The 24649-nt window shown below is 42.5% G+C and overlaps 1 protein-coding gene across 3 annotated transcripts in view; it reads right to left on the reverse strand.

The window, feature by feature from the left end:
• The window catches only part of iqgap2 (IQ motif containing GTPase activating protein 2), a 355835-nt gene that overhangs the window by 111065 nt on the left and 220121 nt on the right, over positions 1-24649 (reverse strand). For all 3 annotated transcript variants that reach the window (XM_060835869.1, XM_060835872.1, XM_060835870.1), the window contains 9 exons: positions 23093-23260; positions 18815-18957; positions 10355-10525; positions 9962-10045; positions 9714-9785; positions 8874-8943; positions 2298-2506; positions 1716-1865; positions 425-588 (listed from right to left, as the gene is read on the reverse strand). In XM_060835869.1, the coding sequence (XP_060691852.1) occupies positions 425-588; positions 1716-1865; positions 2298-2506; positions 8874-8943; positions 9714-9785; positions 9962-10045; positions 10355-10525; positions 18815-18957; positions 23093-23260 (1231 nt within the window). The remainder of the gene's footprint in view (positions 1-424; positions 589-1715; positions 1866-2297; positions 2507-8873; positions 8944-9713; positions 9786-9961; positions 10046-10354; positions 10526-18814; positions 18958-23092; positions 23261-24649) is intronic.

Below are 24649 nucleotides of genomic sequence, written 5' to 3' on the forward strand. Positions count from 1 at the left end.
GGAACATGACAGCAATCATATGGTATAAAGCGCCTAATTTTATTTACAACTTCAATTGGTTTATAAGATTATTTTAAAAAATATGTTCCATTAATCAAAGTTACATGGCTAGTGTCTGCAGTCATTTTTAGTCATTTCCAGCTGCTAGTTTCAGGGGGTTTGGAAGTAAACATGTTTAGAGCCTCTTCCTCATATGTGAGAGCATTTAGTTCTGTCATTATGATTGTAGGCTCATTGTTTCTTTGCAAGGGAAATTTTATAAAGGAGAAAAAGGTTCATGGCCAAACCATTTTTTTTTTGCCTTCACACAGAAACAGAAATTGCTGGGAAATCTCAACAGGTCTGGCAGCATCTGTGGAGAGGAAGCAGAATTAACGTTACGAGTCCAGTGACCTTCCCAAGAAGAGCCCCTGAGCCAACATACTTGATTTCTTCCTCCAAAGCAGTTTTAAAGAGTTTTAGCAGCAGATATTCTTCTCGCTGGTTTGATGCATAGTTGTATAAGGAGAAGATGACAGTATCCATGAATTTAGTTGACTTGTTTTGAGGCATCTGGAAGATCAGTTTGGCTAGGTAGGTTGGATTTGTCTGGGATGGAAAACAGAAACATTAGCTCAAAGGCTTAGCCTTATGAACAATTATTACTCAAAAACATAATTCAACACTTCTTTATGAAACTTCCTCCTGGTCATGTGCATAACTGCAGGCTGAGTAGGACAACACTGGTGCTATTCCCGCCATGAGCTAGATGCTAAAGCATGCTCAAGAAGTACTGGTGCCAATCCCCATTTGTTCTCATGTAGAATTGCCAAGGCACTATCCAACATCTAACACCTAAAAAAACAAGTTTTTAATCAAGTGAATTTGAGGCTTCTTTTTACTTTTATTCTCTTCTTGCATCTGGGCAATACACTTTTAGGTGTTGTCAGTTTGTAACATCCGCAGGCAGTGTGTCCAAGTCAGCTGATAGATCTTTACCTATTTGGTGGCACCAGTTAAAGTATCACAGTTCAAATAAAATGGAAGCAACTAACTACAAAACGTTAGCTGAGAGCAGAATTTAAAGCAGACATCTTTGAATGGAGATGTTGATACCACAGAACTTGTGAGAATAGGCATAGGTAGCTAAACACGTTACGCAAATTTATGAAGCAACATCATGATAGTCAGATGGAATGGAAGCAGTATTTGGATCAGCTATGCAATGTAATCAAATTGCGTTTGATGAGACTGATTCCACAGTTCACCAGCTGGCAACTGCTATCACGGAACAACAGCACAGAGATGCTCAAGTCTCTTTTTTGCCACATGAACCAAACTTGTTCAGGCAAGGAATAAAACAAAATCCAATTGCTGAGATCATTGATCAGATGCTGGCACTAGTTACAAGGGATAATGGTGAAGTGACAGCTCATATTATGCTCAACCAATTACAACAGGATGACAAAATCCATTTTTTGTTTTTAGAAAACACTATTGAGCAAGTTGTTCATTGCTGAGGTAGTGGATAGGAAAACAATCAGTGCCCACAAATGGCATGGAGCCACATTCCTGTGGTAACTGCAAAACAATCCAAGACGAACCTTACACCCACAAAAGGAACGAGTCTCTTGGTCCAGAAAATCTGAACATCGAAACAAAGACCAGCCATACAGAATTCCTGTTGGTCTAGGTTATAATTTACTTCTTCAAAAACATTTTCTCCATTTTGCTACCTGAAGCAAGTAGAAGAGATGCTGGTATGCTTCCAGTTTTTTCCTATTTTCCTTGCTGAGTGATTTTAGTCCTTGCTTGTCACCCGAAATGACTTCCATAGCTTGGCCCTTGTTCTTCTTATCCATTTTCTTGCTGTGGGAAATCACATCCTGTTGGGCAAATGGGAAAAGATTAGATGTGATGCGTTTTCAGAGATGGAACTCTTCTCAAAACTGGATTGTACCGCTGCTGCTAAACATGTTACTAATCCATTGAATTAATATTTCTATTCCTTCATCTGGTCCAAAGGATGGCACAAATACTTTCTTCGCGAGGTAATAGTGCCCCTTACTTTCAAACTTATACAGAACAGTAATTGAAACATCGCTTTCTCAGACAGTTACACAGTGAGGAATGCTGTAAAAGGGGAGGGGAGTGTGTGGAGAGAAGATGGGATAATGCGGTAATTGTGTGGAATGGAATCATGAGGTTGAACAAGAGGAGGGTAGGGTCAGTGGAGGGGGAAGAGACAGCAGCAGTGGGTGGGAGAAAGTTTATGAATGCAAGAATTGGCATTGGAAGAACATAAGAGAGAAACAGACCTGTAATGTTATCCTATTTTTCACAAGAAGCCCAATCTTAATGTCCATTAGGTTGAGATCCTTCTCCAGCTGCTGATTGGATCGGATTTTGGTAACAACTTCCTCCCTTATTCTTGTAACTTCCAGCTCCTCCTCGAAGTCCAAGGCACTCTGATCCAGCAGGTGAACAAATTTACGTACAACATTCAGCGGGGGCTCCTCCGCACTGACTAAGGAGGAAAAACAAACACACAACTAGAAAGTACAGTGCTTTCAGACTGAAGCAATAATTCCAATGAAATTAGTTTATTTTCTCTCTACTCCTTGTGCTTTTTTCCCCCTCGAAGGCAGCAATTTACCCTCTACAGTCCTGCACAAACCCTCCATTAGGACAAATGTACAGCTGAGGAGTTCCTGTCCTCACTGATATACATGCTCTCCAGTGAAGGTCATTAATGGCTTAGCCTACAAAAAGTGGCTAATTGTAGAGCTTTAAAACTGATATGCTCAGATCAGTCCATTTAGATTAAATCAGGAAAACCTTTAGTTCACCTGGCTCTGTATCATACCACAGGAGATGTTCTTAATTAAAGCATAATAATTCAAAGGGCAATTGCACATTCAAACCACAAAGAAAAATACCATACCACAGAAAACCAACTAATTCAAAGTTTTACTAAATTCAAAAATACATAACTTGACAAAGTTTTAGCAGTGTAATAGCCTTGCTATCAGACTACTGATCCTGAAAATAGCACTTTTAATCGAGACAAAATGAGACCGAATCTCACTGCGGCAGCTGGAGAATTTAAACATAGCTTAAAACTATCTGTAAATAAATGCTGGTGCCAGGAAGTGATAGGAGTTGCTGGATTTCATAAATCCCCAGCTGGTTAATCTGTATTCAAGTTGTCAGTATGGAGTCATTTAAGCTCAACTCCACAGTGGGCAACTGATGTCTACAGTCAGGAGTGATGGGTGACATGGAGAGGAAATTGCAGGCGATGGTTCTCTGATAGTCACAGGGTTAGGAGCAGCAGCCAAAAGAAGCCTCGACAAGGGTTTTATTGTAGACAATACAAACTGCAGCCACAGTGCACCAATCTGTGAAGGGAGTGGGTGTTTATCTGTGTGGAAGAAATGCCAACTAAGCAGAATACTTTGGCCTAGATGTTGTCGAGCTTCAAACATCTTTGCTGCTGCACCCATCCAAAAAAGCAGAGCATTTTCCATCACATTGCTGTTTTGTACGTGGGAGAAAATCAGGTGGCGAGTCCATTAACATAGCATATTAAACTCTCTGCCCTACTTTAGCTGCCACAACATTAAGGTCTGTCCAGGTGAGCTTCTGGTCAGTGATGAGTCCTGGGATATTGATGATGGCGAACAGTTTCTGTAACTGCTGGTCATTATTTCCTGGTACTCGAGGTAGGAATGTCACCTAACACCTATTAGCCCAGTCCTAGATGATGTTGAAGGGCATACACACGCAACCAAAAATTCTTCAACTCTTCAGGAATTTACACTTTTTTACCTTTAATCCTGTTATTTATCAATCATTCATTGGGAGGATTCAGTAGCGATGACGATACAGTTAATTCTGGCCAGAAGTAAAGAACAAGTACACAGCATTTGTTCTGACTCCTCCACACTCACCCCAGCAATTCGGGTGATGTTTTAAACATTTAATTAAGTGTACTTATCCAAAGGTTTGGCTGCAGTTAAATTAATTCATTTAGAGCAGTTTGCACTAACGGGTTTTCAAAGTCATATCATTTGCCAACATAGCCAACTCCCAGACAGAAAATAAACAAGTTAATTTAACAGGCACTGGTTTCCACAAGACATTTACATCCAACACATGTTCCACAAAATTAAGAAAATTTTCTTCCCTTCTAAATCTCTCAACATTTGTGTTATAATTTATTTTAAAGCAGTACCTTACAGTAAGTTATATATCAGACTTATTGTAATACAATTGAATCAATTATCGAACATCATTGACAATTGCTCAATTATACATATAACAACTGAGCAAATAACAGGGAGATTCTGACTAACCAAACACTTAATTTTAAGGAGGTCAATCCTTCATCAGATTCTAAGGCAAGGGTGGCAAATTCTAACACACCTATTGAAATTTTCAAAATACTTTTCAGTTATGCTCCACATGGAAGATTTTTCGCTAAACACAAAACTGAGGAAATTCAAAACAAATCTGGGTTTATAAATAAGAAATTTCCTTAAGGGGAAGGAAATGTTTATAATTTATATTGTATGACAGGCCCAGAAACTCAGTGCAAATTGCTGAGAATTGCTCAATGTTGCTGAACACAGAGTCAGGGCAATCGAAGGAGGCAACCTGACAGAACGAGCTGGACAATACACAAGTGGGTCCCATAATAGGGTAGAAACAATATAGTGCCAATGTGTATATAATGTTATACATGAAAAGGTAAAATGGTGGAGACACTTTCACTCTACATTGTTAAAGAAACAGAGTAATATAAATTTCGGAGACAATAATTGACACATTCAGTGAAGAGACACAATCCACAAAGCCAATGAAATGATAAACTATCTAAAAGGGAGGCTCTAAATCAGTGACCTTTTGCAGATGGATAATCCGGCCTTATACTAAAGGACTGCTACCTGAAAAAATTAAAATAGGACACATCAACTAAGTGGTGGTGGGCTTGCCCCTGACATTTATGCTGTGGTATGAGAAGCCCACAAAGTACAATCCAAACTCTCTCCCTCTAATGCAATTCGATTTAAACCTTTTATATATCTATATAAAAATTATAAGCTCTACTTTTGTCATTTTGTAATCTATTTTATTGTGAACACTCTGTGCATTCAGAATAAGTGATTTCAACTTTAATTATTTTAAAAATACTACTTTAATTGAGTGTTTGAAGTAGTAACAAAGAGAAGTTTAGTTTAGATAAATGTGAGGTGTTACATTTTAGAAAAGCAAATCAGAGCAGGACTTATACATTTAATGGTAAGGTCCTGGGGAGTATTGCTGAACAAAGAGACCTTGGTTCATAGTTCCTTGAAAGTGGAGTCATAGGTAGGTAGCAGAGTGAAGGACAGACATTTGGAGTATTTGCCTTTATTGGTCAGTGCACTGAGTATAGGAGTTGGGAAGTCATGTTGCAGGTGTACAGGACATTGGTCAGCACACTTTTGGAACACTGCATGCAGTTCTGGTCTCCTTACTATAGTAGAGATGTTGTGAAGCTTGAAAGGGTTTAGAAAAGATTTACAAGGACGTTGTCAGGGTTGGAGGATTTGAGCTATAGGGAGAGGCTGAATAGTATGGGGCTAGTTTCCCTGAAGTGTCAGATGCTGAAGAGTGACCTTACAGAAGTTTATAAAACCAGGAGGAGCAGAGATAGGGTAAAGAGGCAAGATCCGTTCCCAGGGTGGGGGAACCCAAAACTAGAGGGCATAAGTTTAAAGTGAGAGGGCAAAGATTTAAAAGGGACTGAAGGGGCAACTTTTTCACGCAGAAGGGGGTGTGTATGTGGACGAGCTGTTGAAGGAAGTGGAGGAGACTGGTACAATTACAACATTTAAAAGGCATTTGAATGGGGATATGAAAAGAAAGTGTTTAGTGGGCTATGGGACAAACACTGGCAAATGGGGCTAGATTAATTTAGGATATCTGGTCGGCATGGACGAATTGGACTGAAGGGTCTGTTTCTGTATTGAAGGTCTCTAAGACTCTACTCCCTACATGGGCCTTATAGTCTGATGCACTAAAGGCTCTATTACTCCCTTCCAATTCAGCCTGTCAGCATGCTTTTCCATGGTCTTAACTTTCGTCTTTAGACTTCTGGATCCCCCTTCACCCAAACCCTCCTCCCCAGGTTAGTCTTAAGCTTTATTTTCCCCTACTCTGACCAGACTGCTGATGCACTCAAGTTTTATGCACTTCCAGTTACACTCTAGTTATCGTTATCCATACTGGTACCCTGAACTTTGGCCTTGCCTTTAACTTCCCAAATTTCTTCTCTTGTTAATCCTCCCACACCACATAGTTAAAAGCCCTCTCTACAGACCTAGTTATGAGGTATGTAAGGACATTGATCACAATACTATTCAGGTGATGACTGTCCTGTCAGAACAGCTCAGCCTTTCTCTGGTACCTGGTGTCCCTATCCCGCAGCAATTTCTGAAACATGCATTTAACTCTGATCTGATCCATCTTCTACTAATTTGCTCATAGCTCAGGTAGTAATCTAGCTTGAGGTTCTGCATTCTAACATAGCCCCTGACTGCTCATCTTCAACAGTGGAACCGCTCTTCTCAGTCCTACCCAGGTAATACCTACCCACATGCACCACAACAACTGAATCCTTCTCCTCTCACTCAAAGCTCCGCTCCAGCCCAGGGATGCAGTTCTTAACTCTGGCACTAGGAAATAACAGCCTTCAGGATTTGTGTTGTGAGCAGAGAACGGCATGGGCGGCATGGTGGCACAGTGGTTAGCACTGCTGCCTCACAGCGCCTGTAGACCCGGGTTCAATTCCCGACTCAGGCGACCGACTGTGTGGAGTTTGCACGTTCTCCCCGTGTCTGCGTGGGTTTCCTCCGGGTGCTCCGGTTTCCTCCCACAGTCACAAAGATGTGCGGGTCAGGTGAATTGGCCAAGCTAAATTGCCCGTAGTGTTAGGTAAGGGGTAAATGTAGGGGTATGGGTGGGTTGCGCTTCAGCGGGTCGGTGTGGACTTGTTGGGCCGAAGGGCCTGTTTCCACACTGTGAGTCTAATCTAAGTCTAATCTAATCAAAACTGTACCTATTCCCTTAACTATACAATCCTCTATTACAGTTGCATTCCTTTTCATCTTAAGCTATTCTGCATTCCCACTCAGTTCGAGGAAGCTCAAACAAGTCTCTCTTCTCTCCTTGATTCCTCATGTCTTCACAACTTCTCAAACAGCATTAGCATGAACTTATTTGGTGAAATTTCTCCCCACCTGCTTACTACAATGGGAACTAATCCTTTCTAACATTCTCCAGGGGTGCATTACAGTAACAGGATGTAACTGCCTGTAAAACTCATCCTCATATAAAGTGTCCAAATGTACATCAGATTCCTTAAGCCTTATATCATACATATTCTCAGTGCTTCTACAGCCTTCACATAAACCTTCACTCCATAGAGAAGTTACAGCAAAAGGGAGGACACTCAGCCCATCATATCTGTACCAGTTGAGCAAACCAGCCACCTATTCTCATCCCACATACCAGCATCTCATCCTTGTCGGCTAAAGCACTTCAAGTGCAGATCATGGATTCTTTTAAATGAGTTGTCAGTGTCTACCTCAACCATCAAACCACTCACCACCGTCAGGATGAAAATGCTTTTTCTTCAGGTCACTGTAGTCCTTTTATCAATCACCTTAAATCTAAGCCCCTTTGTAACTGCATTCACGAGCAATTAGATAAGATTAACTGAGAATTCTGAAGGATGGTTACTCATTCCAAGCATTTCTCCTGCCATTCTCAAACTACTGCAGTATCTCATCACCTAAGAAAAATTATTCCAGTGAATGTGTGTCCAGAAAAACAAAAGTTTCCAGTCAATCAAAACGTGCAGTACTAATCATAATATTTCAATCTGAAAAACACAAGTGTAATTTTTGAAGCAGGAATCAGTCATTCTTTGCCTTAAAAGGCAGTGAATATTGGGATATTTGAAACTTTCAAGACAATCAATCAATCATCGGGAAATAAAGAAAAATCTAAGTTATGTGGAGCGGTGACAGCTAAATGAAGTTAATGAACAGATAGCTTGGTACGCTCTGTGAGTAGCAAGTTGTAAACGTTTTGCTGTATTCATGAGTACATGTGACAGTAAAGCTAATTCATTCACTCGTTAAGAAAAGCCGTGATCTAAAAATGGAACAGGCTCAAACTGCTAATTTGCTGACTCTTTTTCCTACACTCCAAATAACGTAAGCTGAAGGAAGTAATGAGGGAGTCAAGGATGAGGGAAGGAAGAAAGAAACGAAAAAAGAGCAATGAGGACACCTGTTCACATTTCTTTTTAAAACTCAAATATCAGACCTTTTAAGTGAACAATAATTTGACCACCTATAAACAGACATTGATCAGAACAGACTCAAATTCCCATTTCCTACTCAGTCTTTGGATTCTTCAAATGAAGAATTACGATACAGAACTGTTGATATAGATGACTGCCTCATTATAATAATTCTGCTTTCACTATTCACAGTTAGATCAACCCACAGTTGGCACAGTTATAATAGACTCTGGGGTCACTCGCAGTTCAGCTGAATGGAATCTCAATGTCTAACTATCAGACATTAATTCCAGATGCAGCTCATGTACACAATGTTCCACTTGCTCTCTGCACATGTGCTCAGAAACCGATCATTCTGCAAACTGTACTGGCAGACAGTTAGCCTAAGCATGGGTACCAGCCTAATCTCAACCACAATTCATAAGTGAGATCATAAAGAGAACAGCAACAGGAAAATGGTGAAATTGTAGCAGAGATTGAGATTCACAAAGTTGAAGAAAAACCTCAAATGTAGTACATGAAGTATTAAAATACTCACTCAGAGTTTTGTAGTCATCCTTAGCTTTATTTGCTCTTAGGAATGCCTGGATTTTAATTATTTCTTTTGTCTGAGAGAAGCAGAAATACAGTTTAATTGTAATTACTCAGTTTTAAACTGAGGGACTCAGAAAAAATTATTTCTTACTATACAAGTTTAACATCATTAATTGCTTAAACATTAAAATTTCTGTTCTAATTTTGTTACCACTGTTAACAGTCAGAACTTCAAATCATTATGGGAATCATTAGTATCAGGAATCATTTCCATGGCTTTTGATTTCCTTTTCAGCCCATGTTCCCACTACAGGATAATCGATTCCATCATGTGATCACCTTTGAGAAAATCAGAATTCCCTTGGACTCTTAAGGTTGGGGGGTCAGTGAAACACTTGCATCTACTCGGGGAAGGGTCTTCTGGTCCTATCACTAGCTTGGCAAATCCTGGGTCTGAAAATACCAACATGTCAGTTTCCTAATCCCATTCTTGGCACCAGCCATTTTGGCGTGAGCAGGTTCCAGACCAGCTGGAACTCCCCAGCACCATGGTGCAGGTAGCTTCCTGGAGAGTCTTAAGGTTAGTTAAAGTTTCCTCCCAGCAAGGTTGGGTACAGGGGAACCAAAAGGTTATGCACTGTCGAGGAAACACAGGAAAGTCTGCTGCAAAGTGAAGGTGGTCCAGTCCAGGATTTAACTTCATTAAGTGACAATTAGAACAAGAGCAAAAGATGATTGTTGCACAAAATGGGTTTCCTCATTGGCGGGTCAGGCTTGTGAACATCATGAAAGAAAAGGTTACCGGTCACATCAAATTAAGATTCCAAATGTGGACGTAACTCACGTGATCTTTGAAGTACTGACATCTTGCACGATATGCTTTTCTAGTCTTCCACATCTTCACAAAAGACTGGATCTATTGAAACAGGTACCAAAGGTCTCTTAAAAATATGATCAACAGGCAAGTGTCTGCTTCTCAAATTAATATCAGTTACAGATGACTTACGTGACTTCGAGTTACAACAAATAAAACTGTCTTTAGAATTACCACATAGTATAATTTTGATTTCTTCATACTAAGTATAAAATTACCTTAACAATAGCTGCAACATTGTTTTGCAGGACCATTAGCCGGTCCTTGTAAGTTTTCCTTTGCTTATATCCTTTCCAAGAAGACTATACAAAACAAAACATGGAGCTGATTAAACCGGTTTCTTCAACAAACTAGTTAATTCTCTACTCCTCCCACCCCATTTACAAATCTGTCCAACAAATACACCCTGGGGAAATTTTTAATGTATTGCTTGAGAGGAGTGAATTCTAAAAAAGCAAAAAAATTGCTCTGTTGTCAAAGAAATGATAAAATAGTTTAGCATATGTGAACAGTTACTTTGAGAAATGAATCAGTGTCATGTTACTGTAGTTTATTTTTCTGCATTTATCTTAAAGCATTTAATGCTCAAGAATAAGAATGTATGAGCTCACCTGGAGGCGGATGGCAGAAGGTCCCTGTTTGTGGAGGTAGCTCAATCGTTCTTTGTAAGCTTTTCTTACAAGGTAACCTCTAGCTCGTGCCTGCAGACAGATAATCTGACTCTCCTTCGCTAACCAGAGCTGCTCACGGTGGTAATCAGCTGTGACTCGGCCAGTGGTATCCTGAAGGAGAAACCAAGCAATAGGCATCTTCAGGAGCGACAAGCGAATGCACTTGGTTGTTAAAAGCACATGAGTTCATCAACCATCAAATGTATTGTGTGTCTATGAACACTGACCTTGTTCACACATTGAACAATTTATCCTTTAATTCAGCTTACTGATAAAAGACGCTGTTACGGGTCCCAATTATGCCGGTCTTTTTGGGGGTGTATGTGGAACATTTATTGTTTAAAGCCTTATTGGGCTCATTCTCGGTGCTTTTTTGGTGCTGCTGCCTGCTCTGATGTGGAATTAGAAGCATTAATCAAATTTTGTTTCCAATTGGTCACAATTTATTGTTCCTTCCCCTCTAACTTCTCAGTGTCGATTTCTATGGATAAGTTGCACATTAATAATGTCCTTTGCAAACCCAGAGATTCCTACAATTACCTTGACAACACTCCACTCCATTCTTTCAGTTTCTCCATTCCTTCACATCTGTTCGGAAGGTGCTATCTTCCACACGGTGTTCGATACATCTTGCTTTTTCCTCAACTGAGGATCCTGTCCCACTGTGCTCTACAGGGCCCAACATTTGTTTCCAACCCATTTCCTGCACTTCTGCCTTCACCCCTCCCCGCTTTGCTATACTTTCCAGCCCGCCAGCCATGAAAAGGATCATCCTTTGTCACTTTTGCCATCTTCAGCGTGATGCTGCAAACAAACACATCCCACCTCCCCCCTCCTTGTCTGTATTCCATAGTGACAATTCCCTCTGTACCTTCCACTCCTCTATCACTCATAACTACCCCTCCCTGTAACTACAGAGGGTACTTTGCATGTGTCCTTTACCTCATCTGTCCTCATTAGTCAATGCCCCAGCACACCTTTTAGAGATTTCCTTGTACCTCTTTCAATCTAGTCTAAGGTATTCACTGCCCACAATGCAGTCTCCCCTACATTGAAGACACCACATCATTTTAAAGAGAACAACATAGGATTGCCTGTTCTGGGACTTTACATCATTCAGGACTTCACAGAATTCAAAACTTCAGACAACCATTAGAACACACAAACTAGGAGCAGGAGTAGGCAATCTCAACTCCACTTTTCTTCACCTTGTTTGCTCACCCATACTCTGGGATAGAGTTGCACGGATCCATGACCTCGAGAGAGAGGTAATTCCTCCTCATCTGTATTTTAAACTTGCCACCCTTTAACCTAAAACCATGACCTCTTATTCTAAACTGCTCCACAGGAGGTATGAGCTACATCGACTGTTGATCCCCTTTAGCATCTTGAATACCCCAATCAAATCTCCTCTCATTCTTCCAAATTTCTGCAAGCACATGCCAAAACTGATTAATTGCTCCTCATAAGACTAACCTTCTATCTCTGGAGTTAATCCAGTGAACTTTCTCTGAACTGCTTCCAATGCAATTAAACCCCTCAATTAAGGGGACCAAAACAGTGTTCCAATACTCCACGATCTCTGTCCGCCATTTTAAGAATACCACCTCCCCCACAAAGGGTCCTGTTTGGGTTTGCTCTCAGTAGAGCTTAGTTCTGCTGTTAATGCTTAACATTAAACGCACTCTTCCTATAACATTTCTCTACTACCAATAGTATTCCTTTGCCTTTCACCTTGGATATCTTTACAATCTGTCCCACTTGCTTCACCTCACGCGCTTTATCTACTACATAAAAGCCTATTAACTTTTCAGCCCCTTTCAGTTACAAAGGAGAGTCACATGGGACTCAAAACAACAACAGATGCTGCCAGCACTTTCTGCTTTTATTACACTAGAGGCAAAGGCTTGATTAAAGCATTTAAGATCCTGAGGGGTGTTAAGAGTTTGGTTGCGGACAGGATGGTTCCGCTAACAGCAGAATCTAGAACGAGGCGTCATTTGTTTAAAATGAAGATGAATTCTGTATCTCTCAGAGGGCCATTTTTTTTTTAAAAAAAAACTTGCGTCCTGAAAAGGCAGCAAAAGCAGAGTCTTTGAATATTTTTAAGGCAGAAATGGGCAGATTCTCGTTAAGCCAGGGGGTGAAAACTTATCATTGTAGACAGGAATGTAGATTTGACATTACAAACAGATCAGCCACGAACTTTATGAAACCAGAACACGCTTGAGGGGCCACGTGGCCTATTACAGCTCCTTGTTTTTGTGTGTGTATCGAAGGCCAAGTGTGCAGTTTGAGCGCCTGGGTCTTGACCCAACAGTGGGAATGCTGTGTTGATTAGGATGTAACATGCAGCACTAACAAAGATATAACGAAAGAATGTGGAAGGTACTGGTTTTAAAACATTTACTTGCACCTTGTTTTTAAGATTAAGATTTGGATCATCCTGTGCTGTGGAGCCCTCTCCCCATCAGCCCCCAATTGCTCACTTTCTTGAAGCAGATCAGTGAATTCAATTAATTTAGTCTTTGTTTAGGAGGAGTAGATTCCATTTTTTTAATTTTGCAAACGTTTTTCCATTTCATACAAAATGAAACGAGGAGACAAGTTTTCAGGGTTCGGTCAAGAGATGCAAGCACGATATAACAAATAGCTTCTTTACTCAATAAGTGAAGGAGGCTTGGAACTTGCTACTGCCAACTATAGTGGAAAGTAATGATAATTAGTTTTAAAAGAAACTTGTACAATTACAGGGATGGAACAGGAGAATGGGGCTGACTGGAGTGCTCCGCAGGGAGTCTGCATAGCTTTCCTCAACGAAATAACCTCTTCCTGTGCCATACTGATTCAATGACAATGTTGCGGTTTAAGATGGGGCATGGCAGGTAATTGTTTTTAAGAAAATTCATTGAATTTGCTGAAAGCAAAAGAATTCTCTAAGAGGACTCACCAGAATTAAGCCACGCCTCTAAAATAAGCGATCCTGTTTTGTATTGTAATTAATTGCATATGGTTGACAAGGCTCTATAAAATGTGGCCATAATGGTTAAATGAAACAAATGCTCAAGCAGAGAAATGATAAACAGTCCACAATTAGCACTCTGGTGATGGCTTAACGTGAGGGCCACCACACCTCAGGTGAGGGGAGAGGTGGAGGAGGAGAAACTTTGTTGTAACTCAGCTGGTGTGGAATTGAACCAATTCTCTAACACAAACCAACCATCAGGCTGACTGAAGTTAACGACAGTTCTCCTCCTCAATAATTTGAGTGAAGTTTTGAACTCAATACCAGAGTTTAATTTTCTGGGAACAGGTTCACCCGAAATCTGAAAGTTCCAAAATCCTAAGGCTTTTTTGTGAATTTTTTTTCTCATTAACATGGTTGTTTGGCATGCAAACCCAACTCCACCCTCACTTGATGCACGTCACTCAGATGTGACGTAGGTGGGTGCAGCCCAGCACTGGCAGGCCTCAATTCTGTCTTAGGGCCCGTAGTACTCACAGCGAGCCTGCCATTTGGTAAGAATTTTTAAAATTTCACCGTTGAACTGTTACTTATTCCAAAATTTGAAAAATTCTGAATTCCGAAAACCAGCTGGTCCCGAGCGTTTCGGATAAAGGACTGTGCACCTGTACTTATTTAGAGGACATGCGTATCGTCAGGTAGGCCATCTTTTGCTGTGTAGACCAATTGTACTCAGCTTTGACAAAGGGTCAGTTAGACTCAAAACGTCAGCTCTTTTCTCTCCTTACAGATGCTGCCACACCTGCTGAGATTTTCCAGCATTTTCTCTTTTGGTTTCAGATTCCAGCATCTGTAGTAATTTGCGTGTATCCTTGAGAAGGTGGGCTGCCTCCTTGAACCACTGTATCCACACGGCACTGTGCATTCCCATCACTCTTTGGGAGGGAGTGCCAAGATCCTGACCCAGCAACAGTGAAAGGATAGTGATATATTGTCAAGCGAGGATGGTATGGGTGAAACTTGCAGGTAGGTGGTGATGTTCCGATACCCCTAGAAAGACAAGGGCAACGGCTGTAGAGATTGGAAGCTGCAAAGAAATTTCATTAAGTTGCTGGAGTGCATCTTGTAGATGGCAGTGCCAATCCAGCAGGCTGTTTGTCCTGAATGGTGTTCCATATGCGTTGTTGGAGCTGCATTCATTCAGACACATACCAGGGGCGGGATGGGGAGCATCCATCAATCTCCTGACTTGTGTCTTATAGACAGTGAACAGACTTTGGGCAGTCAGCAGCCTAGTTACTTGCTGCAATGTTGCTAGCCTGACCTGCTCTTGTAGCCTTGGTCCATGACATTCAGCAGAACATTACATAGGCACAGACAGCTCTTACAAAATGTATTTCTCCCCACAACCTCCACAGTGAGCGTGAGTAATTCAATCCAAACTTATGTGACTAGATGGTGACATAAACATGCAAATTAAAAACAAACACTGCTTTAATGGGGAAAAAAAATTACATCAACATCCAGCACACGGGGAGACAAAAATAAAACTAGAAATGCAATGACGCAAATATCTGCATTCTTTATTCTATAAACCCAAGTTTCTATGGCACTGTGGTACATTAGACATATGCTGCTTTACAAGAACATTAGATTATACAACACAAACACTTCACTACTTGGAAACACGACAGAACAGAGCGTCTCTTGAGATAACCTTTTGTTCATGTTGCAGTTCTGTGGGCTTTAACAAAGGGGCACAGACAATAAAACATGAATACAACTTCCCTTCTCAACACAGTTCATTCTTAGTCCTATATGGCTCCCCTTCAGAACTATTAAACTTTGTAAGTCAGATACCACACAATAAATCATTTAGAGTTTGTAACAGTTTAACTTTCACCTTTCCTTGCTGTTGATTATTCTCAGGTGGAGCTGCTTTACTTGCTGATCTCAGTTGTACTGAGCTTATGGTGGTTTGAAATAGTAAATCACTGGGGGAGGGGTAGTTAAGAGGTGCAAATGTACATCGTCATGGAACCACCAAATGACTAAAAGTAGGCATAGATGTAGGCCATTCCGCCCATTGTGACTGCCTTATCATTCAATGAAATCAAGGTTGATCTGATAATCCTTAAATCCACTTCCTGCCTTTTTTCCCCCATAATCTTTAATTGCCTGGTAAAAAATGAGATCTGCAGATGCTGGAGATCACAGCTGCAAATGTGTTGCTGGTCAAAGCACAGCAGGTTAGGCAGCATCTCAGGAATAGAGAATTCGACGTTTCGAGCATAGGCCCTTCATCAGGAATAAGAGAGAGAGAGCCAAGCAGGCTGAGATAAAAGGTAGGGAGGAGGGACTAGGGGGAGGGGCGATGGAGGTGGGATAGGTGAAAGGAGGTCAAGGTGAGGGTGATAGGCCGGAGTGGGGTGGGGGCGGAGAGGTCAGGAAGAGGATTGCAGGTTAGGAGGGCGGTGCTGAGTTGAGGGAACCGACTGAGACAAGGTGGGGGGAGGGGAAATGAGGAAGCTGGAGAAATCTGAATTCATACCTTGTGGTTGGAGGGTTCCCAGGCGGAAGATGAGGCGCTCCTCCTCCAGCCGTCGTGTAGTTGTGTTCTGCCGGTGGAGGAGTCCAAGGACCTGCATGTCCTCGGTGGAGTGGGAGGGGGAGTTAAAGTGTTGAGCCACGGGGTGATTGGGTTGGTTGGTTCAGGTGGCCCAGAGGTGTTCTCTGAAGCGTTCCGCAAGTAAGCGGCCTGTCTCACCAATATAGAGGAGGCCACATCGGGTGCAGCGGATGCAATAGATGATGTGTGTGGAGGTACAGGTGAACTTGTGGCGGATATGGAAGGATCCCTTGGGGCCTTGGAGGGAAGTGTGTGTGGAGGTGTGGGCGCAAGTTTTACATTTCCTGCGGTTGCAGGGGAAGGTGCCGGGGGTGGAGGTTGGGTTGGTGGGGGGTGTGGATCTGACAAGGGAGTCACGAAGGGAGTGGTCCTTGCGGAACGCTGATAGGGGAGGGGAGGGAAATATATCCTTGGTGGTGGGGTCCGTTTGGAGGTGGCGGAAATGGCGGCGGATGATACGTTGTATGCGCAGGTTGGTGGGGTGGTAGGTGAGAACCAGTGGGGTTCTGTCTTGGTGGCGGTTGGAGGAGCGGGGCTCAAGGGCGGAGGAGCGGGAAGTGGAGGAGATGCGGTGGAGGGCATCGTCGATCACGTCTGGGGGGAATCTGCGGTCCTTGAAGAAGGAGGCCATCTGGGCTGTGCGGTGTTGGAATTGGTCCTCCTGGGAGCAGATGCGGCGGAGACGAAGGAATTGGGAATATGGGATGGCGTTTTTACAGGGGGCAGGGTGGGAGGAGGTGTAGTCCAGGTAGCTGTGGGAGTCAGTCGGTTTATAATAGATGTCTGTACTTAATGACCGAGCCTCAGTAGACTTTTGCGGTAAAAAATTCCACAAATTCATTATTCTCAGAGGAGGAATTCCTCAGCTGTCCTAAATGGAAAACTTCTTATTCTGGGAATATGAACTTTGATCAGAGATTCTCCAAAGATGGCAATAGGGTGGGGTGAACCAGCGTCTCTACATCAACCCTGTCAAGTCCTTTTGTGTGTTTCTATAAATTTGCCGCTGATTCATTTAAATTCCATTGAGTCTAGGCCCAACATACTCAAGTAGCCTCTATGGGTCCTGGGATCCGCCTCCAGTGCCAGTATACCTTTGCTTAGTTATGGGGCCCAGAACCATTCATAGTATTCGAGCGGTGATCTGACTCGTACCTTCTGTAGTTGTAGCAAGACCTTCCTATTTTAATATTCTATTCCTTTTGAATTAAAGGTCAACACTCCATTTGTTCCTCTATTGCCTGCTAACCTTGTGTGTTAGCTTTTTATGATTGATGCACAAGATGAGAATGCAACTAAACATATCCCTAAACAAATCATTCTTTTACATTAACCCAATAATTAAAATTCTGCTCATTAGATAGGATTCAAATTTAAAACCAGGATTTGAAAGATTACCCCTCTTCCCCCCCTCCACCTCTTGCAAAAATACCATCCCGTATTCCCAATTCCACCGCCTCCACCGTATCTGTTCTTAGGAGGACCAGTTCCACCATAGAACACACCAGATGGCCTCCTCCTTTAGAGACCGCAATTTCCCATCCCACGTGGTTAAAGATGCCCTCCAATGCATCTCGTCCACATCCCGCACTTCCGCCCTCAGACCCCACCCCTCCAACCGTAACAAGGACAGAACGCCCCTGGTGCTCACCTTCCACCCTACAAACCTTTGCATAAATCAAATCATCCGCCGACACTTCCGCCACCTCCAAAAAGACCCCACCAGGGATATATTTCCCTCCCCACCCCTTTCCACCTTCCACAAAGACCATTCCTCCAGTGACTACCTGGTCAGCTCCACGCCCCCTACAACCCACCCTCCCGTCCTGGCACCTTCCCCTGCCACCACAGGAACTGTAAAACCTGTGCCCACACCTCCTCCCTTACCTTCATCCAAGGCCCTAAAGGAGCCTTCCACATCCAAAGTTTTACCTGCACATCCACTAATATCATTTATTGCATCCGTTGCTCCGGATGCGGTCTCCTCTACATTGCTAGGAGGCGTCCAGTCTCCCCAGAGTGCTTTAGGGAACATCTCCAGGACACCTGAACCAATCAACCACACTGCCCTGTGCCCAACATTTCAACTCCCCCTCCCACTCTGCCGAGGACATGGAGGTCCTGGGCCTCCTTTACCGCCGCTCCCTCACCACCAGACACCTGGATGAAGAACGCCTCATCTTCCGCCTCGGAACACTTCAACCCCAGGGCATCAATGTGGACTTCAACAGTTTCCTCATTTCCCCTTCCCCCACCTCACCCTAGTTCCAAACTTCCAGCTCAGCACTGTCCCCATGACCTGTCCTATCTGCCTATCTTCTTCTCCACCTATCCACTCCACCCTCCTCCCTGACCTATCACCTTCATCCCCACCCCCACTCACCTATTGTACTCTATGCTACTTTCTCCCCACCCCCATCCTCCTCTAGCTTATCTCTCCACGCTTCAGGCTCTCTGCCTTTATTCCTGATGAAGGGCTTTTTGCCTGAAACGTCGATTTTGCTGCACTTTGGATCCTGCCTGAACTGCTGTGCTCTTCCAGCACCACTAATCCAACAACAGGATTTGAAAGAACCCATTTGAGAATTCTGCCCATTTATATTTTTGGTGCATTGGTAACTGAAAGTAATTTAATAAAAGTTTTATTTTTGTTCCACATCAGTCCTTGAAAGATTGGACTGGGGCCTTTTCATGAAGGATGCAAATCAGTGACCTTACCCATAAACATTCAGACGAGGAGACAAGATAATAAAGCAAATGCAACACACTATATGAAGTATCCACTTTCACAGGTTACTGACAGTACCTGAATTTCTTCTCTATTCAGCTGAGTATTGTTCAGCACAAAATTTTCTGGTTTGTCCCATGTGCCCTCTGTAGTTTTCAGGTTGTAGTAGTATTCATATTTGTCTTTTATCTTGTGCATAACCCACACACTTCCATTTGGTTCTACAACAATAATACAAAGAGAAAGGAATTTAACACTGCTATTCATACCTGCACTTTAACAACAGGGGTGGGGTTGGAAACGGTAACACTGTAGAAATCTGAACTCAAATCTAATGAAGTGCATAATGCACACTAATCTCTGACACACTGTGAAGATTAGTTGCTTGCAGCTCGAAGTCCTTTTATCCACTGAATTCCATTCAAAATAATAATTGAATGCAACTTATAAATTAACTACTTAAATGAAGTTTCTTGCTGCAAAACGTTTTGAAAAATAATATCCTTCATTTAATGGCCTTCTGAAAATGAAAATAGAAACTGCTGTCTTAAGAATTAAACAAAGCATGAGATTTAAAACGGAAACAAAGACAGGTTTCTGATTTTCCTCAAGGATTATATGCTATTGCTTTTGGAGTTCATCTTCAAAATTAGAGCTTCAAAATCTGATTTATCCGGCCATTCAATTTGGTTAATTCAAAGACACATTTGTTTTAAATGTACTTTCTTGCCACCAGTATACCTAGTCATGCAAATCTAATTCAGGTCAAACAGCTGCATTCCCAAACCTCGCTCTAGAACATGGAATATATTCACAAGAACTTTATCAGGTATACCTTAGAATGAGCTATCATGCTATGAACTGATGCACTAATGCCTAAACACCAAAAAGAGCAGTGACAGGTCAGGAAATGGTCCTTCAACCAACCAGAAAGCTGTCTGCTTCTACCTCAACCAGTAACTAGTGGTTGAGAACCAGGTAAACAAAGGGGTAAAAACAATTAGTGCAGATGCTGGAAACCAGATTCTGGATCAGTGGTGCTGGAAGAGCACAGCAGTTCAGGCAGCATCCAAAGTGCAGCGAAATCGACGTTTTGGGCAAAAGCCTTCATCAGGAATAAAGGCAGTGAGCCTGAAGCGTGGAGAGATAAGCTAGAGGAGGGTGGGGGTGGGGAGAAAGTAGCATAGAGTACAATGGGTGAGTGGGAGAGGGGATGAAGGTGATAGGTCAGGGAGGAGTGGGTGGAGTGGATAGGTGGAAAAGGAGCTAGGCAGGTCGGACAAGTCATGGGGACAGTGCTGAGCTGGAAGTTTGGAACTAGGGTGAGGTGGGGGAAGGGGAAATGAGGAAACTGTTGAAGTCCACATTGATGCCCTGGGGTTGAAGTGTTCCGAGGCGGAAGATGAGGCGTTCTTCCTCCAGGCGTCTGGTGGTGAGGGAGCGGCGGTGAAGGAGACCCAGGACCTCCATGGCCTCGGCAGAGGCGGAGTTGAAACGTTGGGCCACGGGGCGGTGGGGTTGATTAGTGCGGGTGTCCCGGAGATGTTCCCTAAAGCGCTCTGCTCGGAGGCACCCAGTCTCCCCAATGTAGAGGAGAACGGATACAATAATTGATATTAGTGGATGTGCAGGTAAAACTTTGATGGATGTGGAAGGCTCCTTTAGGGCCTTGGATAGAGATGAGGGAGGTGGTGTGGGCACAGGTTTTACAGTTCCTGCGGTGGCAGGGGAAAGTGCCAGGATGGGAGGGTGGGTCATAGGGGGTCGTGGACCTGACCAGGTAGTCAAGGAGGGAACAGTTTTTGCGGAAGGCGGAAAGGGGTGGGGAGAGAAATATATCCCTGGTGGTGGGGTCTTTTTGTAGGTGGCGGAAGTGTCGGCGGATGATTTGGTTTATGCGAAGGTTGGTAGGGTGGAAGGTGAGCACCAGGGGCGTTCTGTCCTTGTTACGGTTGGAGGGGTGGGGTCTGAGGGCAGAGGTGCGGGATGTGGATGAGATGCGTTGGAGGACATCTTTAACCACGTAGGAAGGGAAATTGCGGTCTCTAAAGGAGGCGGCTATCTGGTTTATTCTGTGGTGGAACTGGTCCTCCTGGGAGCAGATACGGTGGAGGCGGAGGAATTGGGAATACGGGATGGCATTTTTGCAAGAGTAGGGTGGGAAGAGGTAAACAAAGTTGGGCAAAGTTAGAAATTCTCGTTCTCAACAGTGATGGACATTATTGTGCAAGGGCAAGAATGATGGCTGATCTTCTGTCAACGTTTCAGTCACAAGCGCTGACTGGATTATCTAATCCCTCTCCCCCAGAGATTTCTACTGTCAAAGTGCAGAGGTCAAACAAAGCAGGAGTTGAGTGCACTGAATAAACACGTCAATACAATGGAAGCAGCTCAGTTTACTGGGTGGACACCTGGAATAGGTCTTTGTTTCATTAGGATATGCCTGGCAGGCTGGGCTTGTTTTCATCAGCATTTAGAAGAATGAGAGGTGGTTTAATTGAAATTTATAAAACGTTAAATAAACCCCAACAAGCGGATGTGGAAAGGATATTTATTCTCATGCATGAATGCAGAACTTGAGTCTATTGTCTGAATGTAAGCTGTCACCTTTTTAGGAAAGAGATCGAGGGGATTTTTTTTCTCTCTCAGATGGTTATGCAACATTGGAATTATCTGTCTCAGGTGGTGGTGGAGACAGTGCCACTGGATCTTTCTCAAAGGGGGAGAAAGACAGAACCTTGTTAGGCAAGGGAATCAGAGTATTGGGACTAAGTTGGAATTGGAAACTAAGACGACAAACAAATCAGCTCGGATCTGATTGAAGGGTGGAGCAAATCTGAAGGGCACCAGGACCTACTTGGCTCCTAATTCTTACAAGTGTACTATGGGCTCTGATAAAACCTTAACTGTACAGCTGTAGAGCCCTAAACAAAGACGCCACTTCCCTAGTCAAGTTGTTCGAGTACAGTAGCATCTACTCAATTATTTGAGAGATCGTTCAAATACATATATAATAATTACAATTGTGCACTGTTCAGTTTTGAAATTTCATCACTTATCTACAGACCTCAACATCACTTTGACTAAGACTTAGGTGAAAGAGTTTAATATTCAGGGGTGAGGTAAGAGTAAACTTGCTGTTGAGACTGCATTCGACATCGTACTGAGTGTGGGGTGCAGGAAAAGCACAGCAGCTGAAGGGCTTCCTGATGAAGGCCTTTTGACCGAAACATCAATTTTCCTGCTCCTCAGCTGCTGCCTGACCTGCTGTGCTTTTCCAGCACCACACTCTCGATGCTAATCTCCAAGATCTACAGTCCTCACTTTCACCTATTCAATATTGTATGGCAGGAAGGAGCCCTGGCTACAAAAACAGAAATTGCTAGAAAAAAACTCAGCAGGTCTGGCAGCATTTGTGGAGAGAAAAATCAGAGTTAACATTTTGAGTCCAGTGACCCTTCCTCAGAACTGAATGTTAACTGATTTCTATTGAGCTTTCCCAGTAACTTCTGTTTTTGTTTCTTATTTATAGCCTTCATAGTTCTTCCTGTTTTTATTTAGGAGACCTGACTAAACAGGCTGACAAATGGTATTTATCATTTGTGCCATTTAAGAGTAAGATGCCACAACTGCACCAACTTGAACAAAAACATTTATACACAATAATGTTCACCACTTTGAAAAATTCAAGAATACCATTTGTATGTAAATCAGCGACAGCTTCAACTTATGATGAGAACAAAATACGAGCAAAGTCAGCAACGTTTACTGTATGCAGATTCGTTGCTGTGAAATGTTGTGTTGATTCTTCATTTTCTGGAAAATCTATTGCAGCCAATGTACTGGTTTCACTGCTGTCAGTGCAGAGAAGACGGTGACAATGGACCACCAGGTCTGTACCAAAATTATAGAGCTGCATTCATAACCAAAACTGCATTGTATTACATTCTTTTTCTAGACTGGCAATAAATATATATATATTCTACCAGTGAGGCTGACTGTTTAAACTTGGGTTTGAGGCTTCACATGTTCTGGAATGTCAATGAAGAACACCATCTTATCTACCACTTATTACGCAAGACTGAGACATAAATGAAAGAGTTTAATATTCAGGGGTGAGGTAGGAGTAAACTTGCTGTTGAGACTTGGTGAAAACCAGACATATAGACACAGGGAAAATGGACATTGTTGTGCAACTTCCAGTCTAATGTCTGTGACAGAACTAAAGAATGATGCATTACTGAAAAAGACCAAGATACCTTTTAACATTCTGTGCTGACTGGTTAATTGATCTGCTAGTCTGCCCCAAACTGTTGCTAATGCTAAAGAAAATTACTTATCCCTTGTGTTTCATACCATCTCCAGTCTTTTTCCTTTTTTCTTCAGAGAGTTCAGTCTGATAGCTATCAGCACATTCTGGTACAAGCCCTCTTGTGGTTATGTTGGAAGACTGTATTGTAGTCAATGTCAGCTGTGAATCACCCTTCTCAATTGCTGAGTTAACTTCTGAAATTGCAACAGCCACTTAAAGAGAAATAAAGGTCATACGAATGCATTAGATATGCTTACATCTCAAAATAAAAATACAAGTATTTCTTTAATATCTCAAAATTTGGCTAATAAAATGAATGACAGATAAATGAATGACATTCACAACAACAATTTCTGGAGTCTGCAGTCACACCACACAAATGCCAGGCAATGATCATCACCAATAAGAGATGATCTAATCGCCACCCATTTGATATTCAACTGTGTTACATTACCACTGAAGACCCCACTAACAACATCCTGGGGATTACCATTGACTAGATATTCAACTAGAATTACTACAAACAGAGCCTACAAGAGCAAGTCAGAGACTAGGAATAGAGACTAGGGTGGCATGGTGGCTCAGTGGTTAGCACTGTTGCCTCAATGCCAGGGACCCAGGTTCAATTCCAGCCTCAAGTGACAGTGCAAATTTCACAAGACATTCTCCGAGTGTCTCCAGTTTCCTCCCACAGTCCAAAGATGTGCAGGTTAGGTGAATTGGCTATGCCAAATTGCCCAGATTGTTAAGGGATATGTAGGTTAGGTGCATTAGTCAGGGGTAAATATAGAATAATAGAGTAAGGGAATGGGCCTGGCTGGATCACTTTTTGGAGAGTCGGTGTGGACTTGTTAGGCTATCAGGCTAGTTTCCACACTGTAGGGATTCTATGAATACTGTGCCAAGTAACTCACTCCTGACTCTCCAAACCCTGTCCACCATTTACAAAGTGCACATCATGAGTGTGGCGGAATACTCTCCAATTGACAGCTGCAACAACACACAAAAAAAAATGACATCATCCAGGATAAAGCAGTCGTCTGGATGGGCATCACATCCACAAGCATCCACTCCCTCCCTATGACATTGTGGTCTATCTACAGCACATGGACTGCAGCAGTTCAAGGCTGCACCTTAAGGGCTGCTAGGGATGGGTAATTAATGCTGGCCTTCCATCAATGTCCACATCCCCCAAGTGAGATAGTAAAGAGGCTGTCACTTAACACTGAAATCCAAAACCTCCCACTCATTCTATATTGCCCCACAGAATGCACCATATTGAGTTCAAGTAGAACTTGCTATTTTCCTTGCTGCAAAATCCCTGAAAACATCATACTTTGTTGAATAAGACGTAACTGAGTTTTGAAATGATAGATTAAGTCCTGAATACTGCTATGCAGCCTTATTGATCAAGGGAAAACTATGTTTGTGGAATATCAAATTTCTTCATTGCAATATTGAGATAAACTGTTAATAATTTGGCCTTTACCATAACTCCATGTCCCAATCTTTTGGGTCACTCAGGTGTATTTCAAAGTTAAAAATCACACAACATCAGGTTATAGTCCAATAGGTTTAATTGGAAGCACTAGCTTTCGGAG

The sequence above is a fragment of the Hemiscyllium ocellatum genome, chromosome 2 (assembly GCF_020745735.1).
Source record: "Hemiscyllium ocellatum isolate sHemOce1 chromosome 2, sHemOce1.pat.X.cur, whole genome shotgun sequence".
Classification (NCBI taxonomy): Eukaryota; Metazoa; Chordata; class Chondrichthyes; order Orectolobiformes; family Hemiscylliidae; genus Hemiscyllium; species Hemiscyllium ocellatum.